Source organism: Mustelus asterias, chromosome 21, assembly GCF_964213995.1.
Source record: "Mustelus asterias chromosome 21, sMusAst1.hap1.1, whole genome shotgun sequence".
NCBI lineage: Eukaryota > Metazoa > Chordata > Chondrichthyes > Carcharhiniformes > Triakidae > Mustelus > Mustelus asterias.
The window spans coordinates 59671499-59687233 of record NC_135821.1 but is presented as its reverse complement, the minus strand read 5'-3'; the positions used below and the strand labels follow the sequence as shown (position 1 = coordinate 59687233).

At 43.0% G+C, this 15735-nt stretch overlaps 1 protein-coding gene across 9 annotated transcripts in view; it reads right to left on the bottom strand.

The window, feature by feature from the left end:
- Positions 1-15735, bottom strand: part of LOC144509310 (phosphatase and actin regulator 4-like) — a 180211-nt gene that overhangs the window by 67858 nt on the left and 96618 nt on the right. For 4 of the 9 annotated variants that reach the window (XM_078237956.1, XM_078237957.1, XM_078237962.1 and 1 more), the window contains exon 1: positions 9921-10030. The exons of the other annotated variants lie outside the window; for them this stretch is intronic. In XM_078237956.1, coding sequence (XP_078094082.1) covers positions 9921-9966 — 46 coding nt within the window. In that variant the 5' untranslated portion in view covers positions 9967-10030. Of the gene's footprint in view, positions 1-9920; positions 10031-15735 lie in introns of those variants that run through there. 9 annotated transcript variants of the gene reach the window in all.

Here is a 15735-nt window from a genome sequence, read left to right as displayed (position 1 = left end):
CTTCTAATTTCGTGCTCGCCAACATTACCTACCAACCTGCTTCTATCTCGCAATATTCCCATCTTTATAAAGCTGGCACCACCTGCCTTCAGTAACCAATCCTTAAGTCAAGTCACGGAGTTCACTGCTGCCTCTGAGCTGAACTCACGCCATTCCTTAATGGAGGCTCTGTAATCTGGTTTCACCTCTACCTGGAGGGGGGAGACTCCATTGGTTAAAATTCCTTTCTCAATCTCGTCAGCCTCCTCCCACCTTTCACATTGTCGACCATCTCATCCTCCTTTAAGTGTAATCCACCTATAGGGTACTTCTCTCCTCTGGTTCCATTCATGCCATTGCAATGCTGGCATCACCTTAAACAGAAACATTCATGCATCACCCTCCAAAATCCCTCCTCGTTCTTCAGGTACCACACCCCAAGGCGGCATTGGTGACCAGGAACTTCCATTTGTATTGGTCCATGATTAAGCTTGGCGGAATGTTGCCGTGGTTGCCTTCTGCAGTGTGGTTCACCAGGGAACTCCCTCACTCTTACCCTCTGCCATCAGAAATATTTGAAGGATTTACTGGCTGACAATCAATCTGTTTGATCAGGTTATGAACACACCTTCCATGGCCATCATGTCCTGAAGTGGGACTTGAACCTGAAGCTCTGGCTCAGAGATAAGGGATGCTTCCACAAGACCTCCTTCCACGACCTTTGGAAATCCAAAAAGGCACTGCTGCCAACAAAGTATTTTCATAATAACAGCCATTGTTGCAATGTGGGAAACACAGTGGCTAATTTACACACAACATAGTCCCACAAATAGAATGGTAGTACTGACCAGATAATCTGTATTCAGTGATGTTGGCTGAGTAACAAATATTGGCCAAGATAAAAGGGATAACACCCCTGTTTTTCAAAATTGTGCCATGGAATCTTTCAACTCCACTCGAGGGGACAGATGGGACCTCAGTTTAATGCCTTATCCAAAAGACAGCACCTCCAACAGTGCAGCATTCGCTCAGTAATATACTGAGCTCAAGTCCTGGAGTAGGACTTAAGCCCAAAGCTTTCTGCAACAGAGGCAAGAACGCCACAGAGGGGAAGCACAGAAACGCAAGTACTTGTTGTGATGAAGGGAACCAATAAAAGAATCTTTTCCAATGGAAACAATGCTATATTACAGGGAAGGAATAAGCAGAATCCATTGGGAAGTTACAAAGGACAAAAGTCGAGTCTGTGCCAGTTAAAAGCCCCCATTAATTGCAGGCCAAACACAGAGCAGGTGAGAATGAATCTCCCCCTCAATTCAATAAAAGCTGAAAATAAATCACTGAGTTGCTGAGGGTCTCATTCTACCTGCACCCCACTTTTATCCCCGTCTCAGCTCATCTGCAACTGGAACTTTCACCCAAAGCATTGTCATCTCTAGACTCAACTATTCCAACACTCTTAACTGGCCTCTGCTTTGCACAATCTGCAAGCTGGAAATTGTCCAAACCTCTGGTGTCTGATATCCGATATCCAAACTTAAGACTAGATCCCGAGCAGCCAATAACCTCTGGCTCGCAATCCCTTGCTTTTAAACATTTGCAACCCTAAGTTCAACACCCTCCAAGGCCTCGCTCCTCCCTATCCCTGCAATCTCCACCAGCCAATCATCCATCCAAGATCCATACACTCTTCCAACTCCAGCCTCTTGGATATCCTGTTTTCAATCATTCCATTATCGGTAGCTGTGCTTCCAGTTGCCAGGACCCTAAACTCTGGTATTTCCTCCCTAAATCTCTACCTCTCTTCTATTGACATTGAGATACTCCTTAAAACCTACCTCATTGACCAAGCTTTTGGTCACCGGTCCTAATATCGTCTCATGTGGCCCAGCATCAAATTCTGTTCGATAATGCTGCTGACGTACTATATTAAATGTGCCATATGAATGCATTATGCTGTTGTTGATTGCAAAGAACGAAGGAAAAGATGTGGAATCTCAAAAACCCTTCCAACATTTAAAACAGCACGGTGACCAGGAAAGTCCCTCTCATGGGATTAACTCACTCAGAATGTCGGTTGTGCAAGTTTTCAAATATTTGGTGTATTGGAGAACCAACCTTCCATGGGCCGAGTGGCCTAATTCTGCTCCTATATCTTATCAATTTATGAAGGAGGAATCCTTTTCAAGACTGTGATCATTTTTTCAGGATCAGCATACACTGAGGATTTCCTAGATTTTGGAAGAGAATTAGTTGTTGCAGAGGTGTGTGGAAGGCAAGGAACGGTGAAGGGAAGAATGGAACAACAACCACCTACATTTAAACGGTACTTTTAATGAGGTAAAACTTTCTAACGTGCTTGGGGGGGGGGGGGGGGGGGGGAAGGAGGAGAGAGAGAGAGAGAGAGAAAAAAGGGAGGGAGAGAGAAAGAGAGGTCTTGGGAGGGAGCTTTAAATCTTTGGGTCCAGGCAGCTGAAGGCACATCCACCAACATTGTGGCAAAGGAGATTGGGGTGCACATGAGGAGAGAGTGGAGAAGCTTAAAGAATGACCTCCTCCTGTGAGCTGGTCCTTTTCTGGGTCTGAGCGATTTTGTGCAGTAGTTGACTAGCATTAAAATACAACACTGAAAACTGTGTGGATTACAGAAGGGGCACTTTCCCAAACACGGGGTCCTAGGCTTGTGCTAGTCAGGCTGGACTGTCAGGGCACAGGGCTGGGGATAGCAAAATGACAACAGCCCACTCACTACTCTACAGGGTCTGTCCACAGCATGTGGCCTCTAACTGAGTCAGTCGCTGTCCCAAATTCCAGGAATAGCACACAGATTGTTTTCAGCTCGGAAATGTTCCTACTCTACACAATGCAGTCCATTCAGTAGTGAAAACTGACTGGCCAATTCATGGTGCCAAAGAACGACTGTGCTCTCGCGGCAGAAAAATATTAAACAAGCAATTAGATTGAAGTCAGTAATTTGGTTTTACAGATTACCTGATTTCTCAAGTAAAAAAACGGAATGTTTTAAATTACTAAAACTCGTATCGATAGATTGCTTCTAATGTAAAACATAGAATCCCTACGGTGCAGAAGGAGGCCATGTGATCCATTGATTCTGTACCGACTCTCCAACAGAGCATCCTACCCAGGCCCTATCTCTGTGACCCCATGTATTTACCCCACTAATCCTCCTAGCCTACACATCCTGGGACACAAAGGAGCACTTTAGCATGGTTGATCAAACTAACCCGCACATTTTTGGAGTGTCACAAGGTGCTTCAGAGGGGCATTATCAGACAAAAAGAGACAGTATGACCCAAAAGTTGGATCCAAGAGGCAAGTTTTAAGAAGAATCTTAAAGGAAGAGACAGAGGTGGAGGGGCCGAGAGGTTTAGAGGGGCGATATCAGAACTTGGGGCCCAGGTAGTTAAAGGCAAAATGCTCCAAGAGACTTGATAGCCCCACTAACTCTCCATTACCCATGATGGAAGGTTCCAGGCTCAATCTCTCTCTGATCGATGCCAAAAAAGGTGGCATCAACCAGACAGTTGTAGGAAGGATGTTAACATTGATATCAGTGCTTTTTGGTTAGAAAGGATCAAATTAGCCAATGTTTTCTGCCCAATCACTTTCCATCAGGTATCGCTCGAACTGTGTGCAGGGACCTCAACAAATGACAATATTGACATTGGCTGTGATGCTCCCAAAGTTGATATCCAGATGGCACACTGGTTTAGATATTTTAATGTCAGTGCAGTGGGAGGAAGGCTGGACATCAGTGATGGGGAGGGGAGGGGGAGGGGAGGGGAGGGGGAGGGGAGGGGGGGGGGAGGTGGAGCAAGGGGTTGTGGAAAAGAGGCAAGAAGGGGAAAGGGAAAAATTTGCAGGTTGTAAAACAATGAAGAAAAATAATAAGGATGTACATTTTAAAATTGCAACCAGATTGCAGAACATCTTGGAAGATTAAGATTAGTGTTTGCAGTGAAACTGCATCTTAGTTGTCTTGTCTCTCACTGCTTCAAGATCTGAGCTTAACTGCCCTGTGAAAATGGCCTAGCAAGCCAAGGGCAATTAGGGATGGGCAACAAATGCTGACCTTGACTGTGACACCCACATCCCATGAAAAAAAAAATAATTGAGGGTTTTAATAAAAGTTTAAAGTGAAGAGCTTCAAAATTTAAACAGATTCTACATGGAAACCTGATCTTGATCAAAACTTTAACACACTGCACCAGTGAACCAAATTCTGCCTGGAAACCTAACCTTGAGTTAAAGGGGCTTTGTCTTATTTTTGAAGATCTATTAGCAGTAATTAAATCCTTATCACAATAATGACATTTTCAGGCAAGATCAAACATCTTCTGCAGACTTGGCACAACTGAAAACTGATTTTCAAACTAGATTTTTCACAAGTTTGGCTGACTTTGGCCATGAACAGCATGCTCTGCATTCAAGATAAACATTTGCACCCCAACCAACAGTGTGCAAGTGATCCTGGATCAAACATCGGTGCACAGAAGGCACTCTTTTAAGTTCTTTGTTTTTTTTTAATGTGCTCAATGTGATGTTAGCGTACCTTAAAAGGTTTTTATTAAAGCATGCTCTCTGCAGCTCACAGCCTCAGCGGATATCATTAGCACAGGCTTGTCTGGAGATGTCCTTTTATTGCTCCCTAAATGGGGGTTTATTTTTTTACTGTGGGATCTTTTATGGCTCTGGATTGCTCGGAGACAAACTGGTTGGCAGGTCAGGTGACAGGGGTTTTTTCCCCCCCGCTTTCAGTTTGAGCTGCTGTTTAGTTTTAGAAGGGACAACCAGCTGAAAAGAAGTGTTTTTCTCCCTGTTTTATTTGGAAATTCTGCTGGTTATCTGAAAGCAAGGTCTTGTCTTTTTGAAGGGGGTATCTACTGTTGATAGCTTGGTTAGAGCCCTGGTATTTTGTGAAGCTGTTCTGACTTCAAAGTGTTCTGAGTCTATTCAGAGAACTGCAGACTTCATCCAAAGGACTCAATTCCAGTATCACATGAGCATTAGTCTATGCTGTATTAAACCTATTTAAATGGTCTTTTGTCTATGGGATTGGTTTGATTGGAACACGAGATATATTTGTTAAGGGTTATGCATTATAACAGTTGTTTTGTTTCTTGTTTGTAATCAATAAAAGTTCTTGCTAATTTTCTTACTATACATGTTAACCATATTCTTAAATAAACTTTGTCTGATAAAAGTTCCCTCGTGTATCATTTGAATCATACCTGAAGTGAAACATATCATGCTTATCCTAGCCAAATTCAAGATGTGAAACTTATGATCCAGATGGGCTCTATAAAACACTTTGGAGTTTCTGGTCTGAACCATAACAACAATGAGCAAGAGTAGGTGATGTATCTGTAGCACTGAACAAAGCCTGACCCAGGGCAGCATAGTGACAAAACACATGGAAACGCCAAACACCTCAGTCCAATACACAAACAAATACTGAGTAAAGTAGGGGATTCAGGAAGGGAGGAAAATGGCTTCAGGAAGAAGGAGGAAGGTAGGGTGGAGGAAAGAGACAGTTGATGGGGGGAGGAAGAGAGATGGTCGACAGGGGGGGGGGGGGGAGAAGAGGGGAAAGGAAGAAATGAAAGGGGTAAGTGGAAACAGATCTTGTTCCACAGTACCTTTAATGGTTACAGCCAAATACTCCCAGATTTCTCTCACCAGAATTGAAGTCCAGCCCAGAGCAAAACTTTCAATTCCAATGTAATTATTTGGATTTGACTTGAAATCAAACACAGCAATGGCTGGTGTAGTGAGGAAATAAACATTACAGCAGTGAGGTTGTCAGGGCAGTAAAGATGGGGCTTTACTCTGCAATGAACAATACTAGACATAACTAGGGGAATGCAAGCTGCTGGTACTGGGTACCTGAAACCGAATTGTTGCATTCCCAACGTCAATATCGCACACACGTCGCCGAGTTCAAAAATGTGTCAAATAAATTGAATGAGCTCAAATGGAGAGAACATTTAGTAGAAATCCAAGTTGCACGGTGTTTTTAATTGGGGTCATGTTCCAAGTTGTCCTTCAATTAAAAATGTTGATGGCCTCTTGCACATGGTCCATCCATGACAGCCACCATGGGCTGGCACCTGTTCATTGTCCTGAATAATTCACAGAATGCAGCTCATACTGTGCTGGTAGGGCAGGTTTTTAGCATGCACGGGGTGCAAAATAGGGGTAGGAGAAAGACAGCCTTTTAGGAACTACCTTGAGTGATAAATTTCAAACTACAAATTGCTTTTTATCATGTATTGTAGCTCACACTCAAATGCACTCAATCTACATTCAGGAAATCCAACAAGCACACCTCTGGTGTCACCACTGGCTGAGAGATCTGTGCATTGGGGCTCAAGAGCATGAACCAGTATGAAATCAATAGATAACATCAGCTAGTATTTCCAGGCTGAGACACAGAACACGTCATTTGCAAACCACATTAATGAGACTACAACAGTACATTGTCATCCGATTATACTCTTGCTTATCCACTACTGGGAGTGAGAACTATTACAGAAGCATGCAAAGTATTCAACAGAATATTTTGAATTCTATTGCAGTCAGAATGACAGTCTGGTTTGAATGACAATTGGGAAATGGCCTGTGCAAGAAGAGGTCTGAGGCACCATGACAGCACAATACTAGTCAACTAATGGTGATACCACTCTACCTGTTTGCTCAAACTAGGATGTTATCTTTTATCCAGCACATTGTCAATTCACTGATTCTTTCCGTCCACCAACCGACAATAAATTTGGTCAGCACCTTTCATAGAATTCATAGAAACCATACAGTGCAGAAGCAGGCCATTCGGCCCATCAAGTCTGCACTGTCTTTCCGATAGAGCATCCCACCAAGACATTATCCCTTCAACCCCACGTATTTACCCGCTAATCTACACATCTTTGGGCATGAAAGGGCATCTTTAGCAGGGCCAATCAACCTAACCTACACAACTTTGGACTGTAGCAGGAAATCAGAGCAGCCGGAGGAAACCCACGGAGAGACGATGAGAATGTGCAAACTCCACACAGACAATCAACCAAGGCTGGAATCGAACCCGGGTCCCTGACGCCGAGAGACAGCAGCACTAACCATTGTGTCACCATGCCGCCCAGGGCTGCTTCATTTGGAAAGTGTCAGCCATGGTTCAGTTAGTAGCTCTCCAACATGAGTCAGGCAGTTGAGTTGGCTGTGCCTTCAGCTATCTAGAAGACCCCAAGCTCTGGAGTTGCCTCCCTAAATTTCTATCTCTTTACATTTTGCTCTGCTCTTCTCCTTTAACATACGTCTTAAAACCAAATCTTTGACCAAGCTTTGATCATCAGAATATAAGAACATAAGGGCAGGCCTCTCGAGCCTTGCCATTCAATAGGATTCTGGCTGTTCTGATTGTGATTTAAACTGCACTGCCTGATCTCCGTAAGTCATGACTGCCTTGAAGTTCAAAAATATTTCTATTAACCTTCAATGTATCTGATGACTCAGCCTCCACTGCTCTCTAGAGAATTCCAAAAATTCACAACCCTAAGAAATTCTCTCATTCCTGTCTTGAGAGAGTATGGGACCAGCCTTTTTAAAATTTATTTTTTAATGGAATGTGAGAGTCGCTGGCTGGGTCAGCACTTGTTGCCCTCGAGGTGATGATGAGCTGTTTTCTTGAACTGCTGCAGTCCACAGTGCTGATGCACCCACAGTGCTGTTACGAAGGCTCAACTTTTCCTTACCCCCAGGAATCAACCTAGTGAACCTTCACTGAACTGTTTTCAATGCAAGTATGCCCCTTCTTCAGTAAGGAGACCAAAACTATACACAGTAAGCCAAATATGATCTGACGAACGCTCAGTTATAGCAAGACTTTCCTACAGATGAAACTTTTAATTGAGGTAGTGTCTGCCTTCACAGGGGGACAAAGAGGATTTTATGATACAATCCGAAGAATGGGATTTTTTCCTGGCATCTTGACCAATACAAATGCTGGCTTCACCAAATGGTCAGCTAAACCTTGTCCTTAAACTTGACCACACAAGACATATTGTTCCAAATGTTATGCAGCCCAATCCTCCCTCACACAATATCGCTAGCTGACCATCGGTCATTGTCTTGGACAAACTTCATTGGTTTCAAAGATAGGTAGGAAAGTGAATTGCGAAGAGGATGTAAGGAGGCTACAAAGAGACATCAATAGGATAAGTCAGTGAACAGAAATCTGGCAAATGGAGTATAATGTGGGCAATGTGAAATCGTACATTTGGAAGGAAGATTAAGAAAAGCAGATAATCAAAATTGCAAGAGATTGCACAGCTGCGGTGTGAAGTGATCTGGGTATCTTAGTGCATGAGTCACAAAAGGCTAGTTAGCGCACAGGTATAACTTGCAATTAAGAAAGCTAATAGAATGTTATTGTTTATTCTACGGGGAATTGATTACAACAGTAGGGAGGTTATGCTTCAGTTGTACAGGGCATTGGTGAGACCACATCTGGAATATTGTGTACAGCATTGATCTCCAAATTTAAGAAAAGATTAAATGAGTTAGAAGCGGTTTGGGAAAGGTTTACACCGCCCACTCCTGAAATTTTTCGATTCTCTGAGACCATGAATCTATATATCCCAGCCTTAAATGCATTCAATGATGGAGCATCCGCAAATCTCTGGGTTAAAAAATTCCAAAGATTCACAATCCTTTTTGAGACTCACCCTGACCAAGATAGGTTGCAGAAAGATGATGAAAAGAGGGAGAGTCATCACTAGCAGAGGCCTCAAAACATATTGATGCACTTACCCTATGACACAGACCAACGAGAGGGGGAGGAGGAATTTTTAAAAATTATAAAAATAGCATGGATGTCATTTAACATATTAAAGAACGCATTGAGAATATTATCTTGCCATTGAAGTTGAACTGCTGCTGCCGAGCACACCTGCCTGAAGCTGTTTTCATTCTGAGAGACTCGGAAAAAGACAATCCACTACAACTTGCATTTAAATAACTCCGTACATGTCGCAAAACATCCGAAGGCCCTTCGCAGGAACATTATTAAACTGAATTTGACACCGAACCACACAGTTATTAAGACAGTTGATCAAATACTTGGTCAAAGTTGTCAATGCTGTCCATGCCTATCAAAGTTTGACAGAGCATCTGAAAGGAGGAAGGGTTTAGATCTTGGCGGGGGTAGAGGGGGGGGGGGTGGTCGCAGGTGGCTGTACCTTCAGGTTTAAACAATAATGATGGAGCAAAGAAAATCAGGAAATCAGGGCTGCACAGGAGGCCTGAATTGGAGGAGGATAAAGTTCTTTGAATGTTGGGGGAGATTAGAGAGATAGAGAAGGATGAGGCCATGAGGGATTTTGTAGCTCATCACGAGACTTAAAACAAAATATTTGTGCTGCACAACGCTATGTGCCCAATGCTCCCTATTTCCTCATGTGGAGTATGAGTAGCAATGAGGGTGGAACATAGCTGCTGCATTATGAATCCATGGCCCATTTAAAATCTCATGCTATAATTAACATAACTACCAAAGGTTTACGCACTAAAAATATTTCAAAGATGAACATAATTTCACACGAGAAGAAACCTCTACATTAGCAATCAAACTGACAGCATCATTTCAAGTCCAATCAGGAGCTAAAAGGAGAGTCATCAGATATTTAACATAGCCCAAACTCAACCAGTAACCCTACAAATACTACGAGTTTCTTAAAACGTTCTGAAACTACCATCAGAATCTGTTGTAAAACAGGCAGGGCTTAAGCAAAAACAGCAGCTGACACAATGTCACATTTTTAAAATACGATATTGGGTGCTGTCTTTGAGGACTGAAATAAGGCAAGTAAAATGTGAGGTGGTCTCAAAGTAGCAGGTACACACCAGAAACTTAAATTAAATAAGCTTACTTTCATTCCGAGATACCAGGTTCGTAACACACGACGTACAAAACATGTAAACAACCGGGGCAGTGCTCCAGTGGTCAGATGGGTGTCTTTGGCTCTTGTGTTTCAAGTCAGCTGCCGTTCAAGACTAAGAGAAACTGTAGTGGGCGTAGGCTTGACTCAGTGGTGAATTACGTAGAGGAGGAGGAGGAGATGTCTCTCGCTAATTAATCTCAAAGCCAGAGCTTTAGAGGAGGAGGCGGAGGAGACCAAATGTTTTCCAATTTAAAGCAATGCTGCAGTAAATGTCAAAATAACTGGCAGTATTTAAAAACTGATTTGAAGTTTCCTCTTAAGAAAATCAGGACTTGAAGATAATGGGATTAGTATGAACAACAACATGGGTGCGACCAGGAACAGAAATGCAATCAACAACAAAAGCATTTCATTGGCTACACAGAGTCAGCCAATGCAATTTAACTTCTTGCTTAAAAGTGAAACACTGCAGATGCTGAAATCTGAAATAAAGACACACTATGCTGGAAAAACAGAGCAGGTCTAGCAGCCAAATGTGGAGAGAGAAACAGAGTTATCGCTGAGTCCAATTTGACACTGCATTCCGAAGAGGAGTCATACTGGAATTGAAACAGTAACTCTATTTCATTCTCCACAGACATTGCCAGACCTGCTATGTTTTTCAAGAATTTTCTGTTTTTATTAGCTTCTTTCTTACCCCAAGTTGACGCCAGCTCAAATAAAATTCCTATAGCTTCCATGGCTGTCTCAATTGGCACACCAGAGGTGCTCGCCACTGCCTAACAAGCAACAAGTCAAATTGCCAGTTCCATTCTCTCCCTGCCCACTGGAAGATAATCTTACTGATCTCCTTCGCTTTCATTGATCTCATGTCTGATTCGCTGGATCCTGCCAACGAGTCAGTTATCATCACTCCCTTCTATATGACTTATAAATAAACCCATTACCGTTTATGAACTTATTTGGCTGATCACATTGACATTAATGCCTTAACAGGGACATGAACAGGGACATGGTTGAGGAGTGATGACGTTTTTTCCTTTAATGAAGCTTTCCACCACTTGCCCTACTCACATTGTTTGAACCTTCACACTGCTCATTTAAAATTCTTGTTCTGTACCGTAGACTCAAATATCACTCCAAGTTTCTCACTGAGATATCGTCGCTGCTTTCCTTCCTTAGCCTTTGTACATCCTTAGTGCTTTGTCTTTCAATGCTTCTTGCACTCTCTCCTGAACTTACTCTCCCTCCATATTAAACTATCCTGCCCACATACACAGCAATCTCCTCAATCTTGTTATCTCATATGGCCTCACTACTTCTATCATGAGAAGGCAATCTCTGATCCTTTATACGTAATTGCACTCGACCAATATTCCCTCCCAAAACCACTTCTTTCCGTGCCTAAGGAAAAATTCCTTCCTGAAATCACTTACCACTATACATTCAATTTCCTAACTATCTAGTCTCTGGCCTAAAATTCGTCATGACATTTATGCAGTGAGTGAATTTTTTGCAGCCCCCCCCCCCCCCGCCAACACACACTTATGATTTAGAGATGTAGATTTAGAGATGTAGATTTAAATACATCGGCAAACAATTGGGTTATCCTTGCATCCCTAGATCGGGTTGGACTACTTTTGAATCATGCTCCTCATTGCTAAAACTGTTCACTTTCCTCATCCAGGAATGCACAGATATTCACTGGCTTCTCTTCAACTTCTTCTGCATCTTTCACATTCACATCTGACAATAAGTGCAAAAGGTTCATGTATATTTTTTGATCACAAAAATGCTTCCCTCCCTTCCCCTGCTCCCTTCGGATAAACATCCCCAAGCATTTTCTGCTGCCCTGTCTTCCCTGCATTTGGTCGGAGGAAATTTCTGCTGATCCAGTTATGGATGTTCTACGAGTGGTGTGACAAATCAGACAGTGGACAGGTCCAAAGAGGTGGTGGGATAGAGCAGAGTGCCGTCGGTATATATAAGTGTGGAACATTCGGTCCAGCTGTTGGACAATACTCAAGGGTAGGTAAGAAATAGAAGGGGGTCAAGGATAGACTCTCAATCTCATCGACAATATTCCCTCTCGAGTCCCACATTCCTGCTCACTTGATCCTATTCTAACCAAACTGCTGACCACTCATTCTACCTTCCTGGACCAATGTGAGTTAATACTGGTAACTGTTTCCTCTCGAGGTACTGTCAAGTGCGCTGTTATCATCGCTCTCCCTGCAAACTACCACCCTATCTCGAACCAATCTTTCTCTCCAAAGTCTGTCACATCCCAAATTCGTGCCCATCTCTTTCCACAGTTCAGTGTTTGAATCCCTCCAATCAGATTTATACTGAGCCACAGTACTGACACAGTCTTTTGTCAAGGTTGCAAATGACATTCTTCATCACAGACCCCATCATTTTCAACCATTTTGCAGCCTTTGACACAACTGATCACACCGTTCTCCTCCAACACTTGGCAATCATTCTGCTGGGTGAAACTTCCCTAGCTTGGTTCAATTCTTATCTATTTATCATAGTCAAAATAGCAACTGCAATGGCTTATTTTTCCACTCCCACACTGCTAGCTTCCGCCCTCCCCAGAGGGTCTTTCCTTGAACATTTCTTACCTATCCTTGAATATCAGCTGAACATCAAGTTCCACATTTACACATACCGAGGGCACTCCGTTCTATCCTGCCATCTCTTTGGACCCATCCAATGGCTGATTTGTCATGCCACTTGTCTTACATCCATGATTGGATGAACAGAAATTTCCTCTGACCAAATGCAGGGAAGACTGAAGCCATCCCACTTGGTTCTCACTACAAATTCCTGACCACTCTTTCCAGTTCTAGCAACCGTCTTAACTGAATAAGACCCTTTGGTAAAAGCAAAATACTGCAGGTGCTGGAATCTGAAACATAAACAGAAAATGCTGGAAAATCTCAGCAGGCTTGACAGCATTTATGGAGCGAGAATACAGCCAACATTTCGAGTCTGGATGACCCTTTGTCAGAGCCTTTTGGTGTTGTGTTTAACCCTGAAAAAAGCTTCCAACATCTTCCCTTCTTCATCAAGATGACATATTTTCACCTCCATAACATCATTCGACTCCAGCCCTGCCTCATTTACTCCTGAAACCCTCATCCGTTCCTCTGCTACCTCTAGAGATGATTATTCCAATGTTCTACTTGACAGCCACCCATTTTCCACTGCACGGAAGAGGAGCACAAACTTGCATTCATCTGTACGTGAACCCATTTCAAATCCTGTTCACAAATCACTTCTATGCTTGCTGATTTTCATCAGCTCCTGGTCTGACAATATCTCAATTATAAAGTCCTCCAGATCTTTCCATGGCCTCCCCGCTCTTTATCCCTGGAGTCTCCCTCGAGCTTTACAAACTTTCAAGATTTTGGTACTCCTCCAATTGTGGTCTCTTGGGCTTCCCTAACCCTTACTAGCCATGCCTTCAGCTGGCTAGGCCCCAAGCTCTGGAATTTCTTCTCGAACTCTCTCCCCCCTCTTAAGATGCTTATTAAAACCTCTCTCTTTAATCAAACTTTTGATCACCCGTCCTTCTGTGGGTCAGTGTCTTTATTGATATTGTTTTTGTTAAGCACCTTAGGATGTTTTCCCATGTTAAGCAATCAATGTTGGTCAAGTTGCTTTTCTACTAAAATCCACAAAACAGGAGGTTCAGCCAGTACCATCATTAAACGTTGTGTTTGAATAAGTTCTGTGCGCTGATGAATAAAGTGTTATCCAACTCGCCCAACCAATAATTAACTATGGTACCCAGTAAGGCACTGACCACGTGCAATGTGACAGGCTATACTGAACCAACTAATCTCAGCTAGACTGGCAGCTCACAACATTGGAATTAGACGTAGTATCACTTGAGCTACAAAAATACACAAAACAACCGCCTAATCACTGTAAAATATTTTGAGCAACAGGTAAAAGATCCAAAAATCTGTACTTTTTTGGCTGAGGATGATTTCAAAGCAGAACAGGACCTAGTCTCTCTGTCACTTGCAGTGAGTGCTGAATCCCACCCTGCTTCTTGTTTGTGGAATTAAAACCAACACAACTTCAAAAAGTCATGTGACCTACGTTAAGCAGTTTCAAAGGCACTTCTGATCATCTCAATTATTCAACACTGCAACTTGAAAGCTTTGTTCCTTTTGAATAGGGTATGAGAGCTTAAAAGCTTTCATATTCTCAGGTCCTTTAATATGCTTGCGCCCCTTAATTAAGGGTGTCTGAAGCAGAGTTTCCATGGTAGCCAGAAATAAGGTCTAATCTTGAGGTTTAATTTTAAAGAAAAGTGCACATCTAAACAGGAGTGAAGCTTTAAATAGTGGCAGCCACTTTTATAGGACCCTAAGGTTTAGAACAGACGTGTTGGTTTATGAGGCAATCATTCCACTGTAAGCAGTTTCTGGTAAAATAAGTAGCAGGAAGCAGCCATTGAACTTTAGGGGCCTGTACAACTGACCCCGTTATCCAACAGGATGAGAGAATGGCACACAAAGAAAAATGAGGAGGACAAGGAGGACAACAAACTCCCGAATCATTACGAAAGATGAGAAATGGACCAGGAAGGGAATTCCATTATTGAGGCAGGACACAGAAACAAGGTATGCCTGAAACAACCGGCACTCTTAAGATGCTCCAATCATTGTCTTTGTGATCAATTCCTTTGGTCATAATCAGTTAAGTACCATTTTCCAGATAGGAGTGATGGTAATAACCAAGGATGGTGCAAAGGATGGGCAGCACTATGGCACAGTGGTTAGCACTGCTGCCCCTCAGTGCCAAGGACCCGGTTTGATTCCCAGCTTGGGTCACTGTCTGTGTGGAGTTTGGACGTTCTCCCCATGTCTGCGTGGGTTTCTGCTGGGCGCTCTGGTTTCCTCCCACAGTCCAAAGATGTGCAGGTTAGGTTAATTGGCCATGCTAAATTGCTCCTTAGTGTCAGGGGGACTAGCTAGGGTAAATACATGGGGTTTGGACCTGGGTGGGATTGTGGTCAGTGCAGACTCAATGGGCCGAATGCCTCCTCCTGCACTGTAGGAGTCTATGATTCGAAATGGTGGCTATCTGTCTTTCAACTACATGACATCATCACTCCTGTATCTTAGAAACTAGCCATCTTACTGCTTATGAGTTCCTTGATTTCCATTAGTTCAATAGAATCGTGCATAAAGTAGTATTTTTAAAAATAAAACGACCCATAAGGCAATCTAAACCAAAACCTAGCACCTGCTGGGAGGTGGACATGGCAGCATGGGAAATTCTCACCCATCCAATTCAGTGGCAGTAATGCAATTTTTACTTCTTCCACATGTTTGGTGAATGCTGTGTTTTGGAAAGTTAGGGCCCTTTACAATCAACAACAACCTGCATTTATAGCGCTGATTTAACACCGTAAAACATGTCACGGTAGGAGTACTGACAACCCAAATTTGACACCGAGCCACATATGACATTAGGATAGCTTGGGTTAAAGGAATAGATTTTAAGAAGCGTCTGTAAGAGCAGAGGGAGGTAGAGTGGCAGAAAGGTTTAAGGAGGAAATTCCGGAGGCAAGGGCTGAGAAAGCTGAAAGCACAGCTGTCATTGGTGGAGCAATGAAAAATGGGAAGTTCAAGAGGTGGGAATAGGAGTAGTGCAGAGATCTGGGGGTTGCTAGAATGCAGATCAACAAATACAGGGGTGAAGAGTTCATATGTGGTTAGGATATGGGCACTACAGAGTTATGATGTGGAGATGCCGGCGTTGGACTGGGGTAAACACA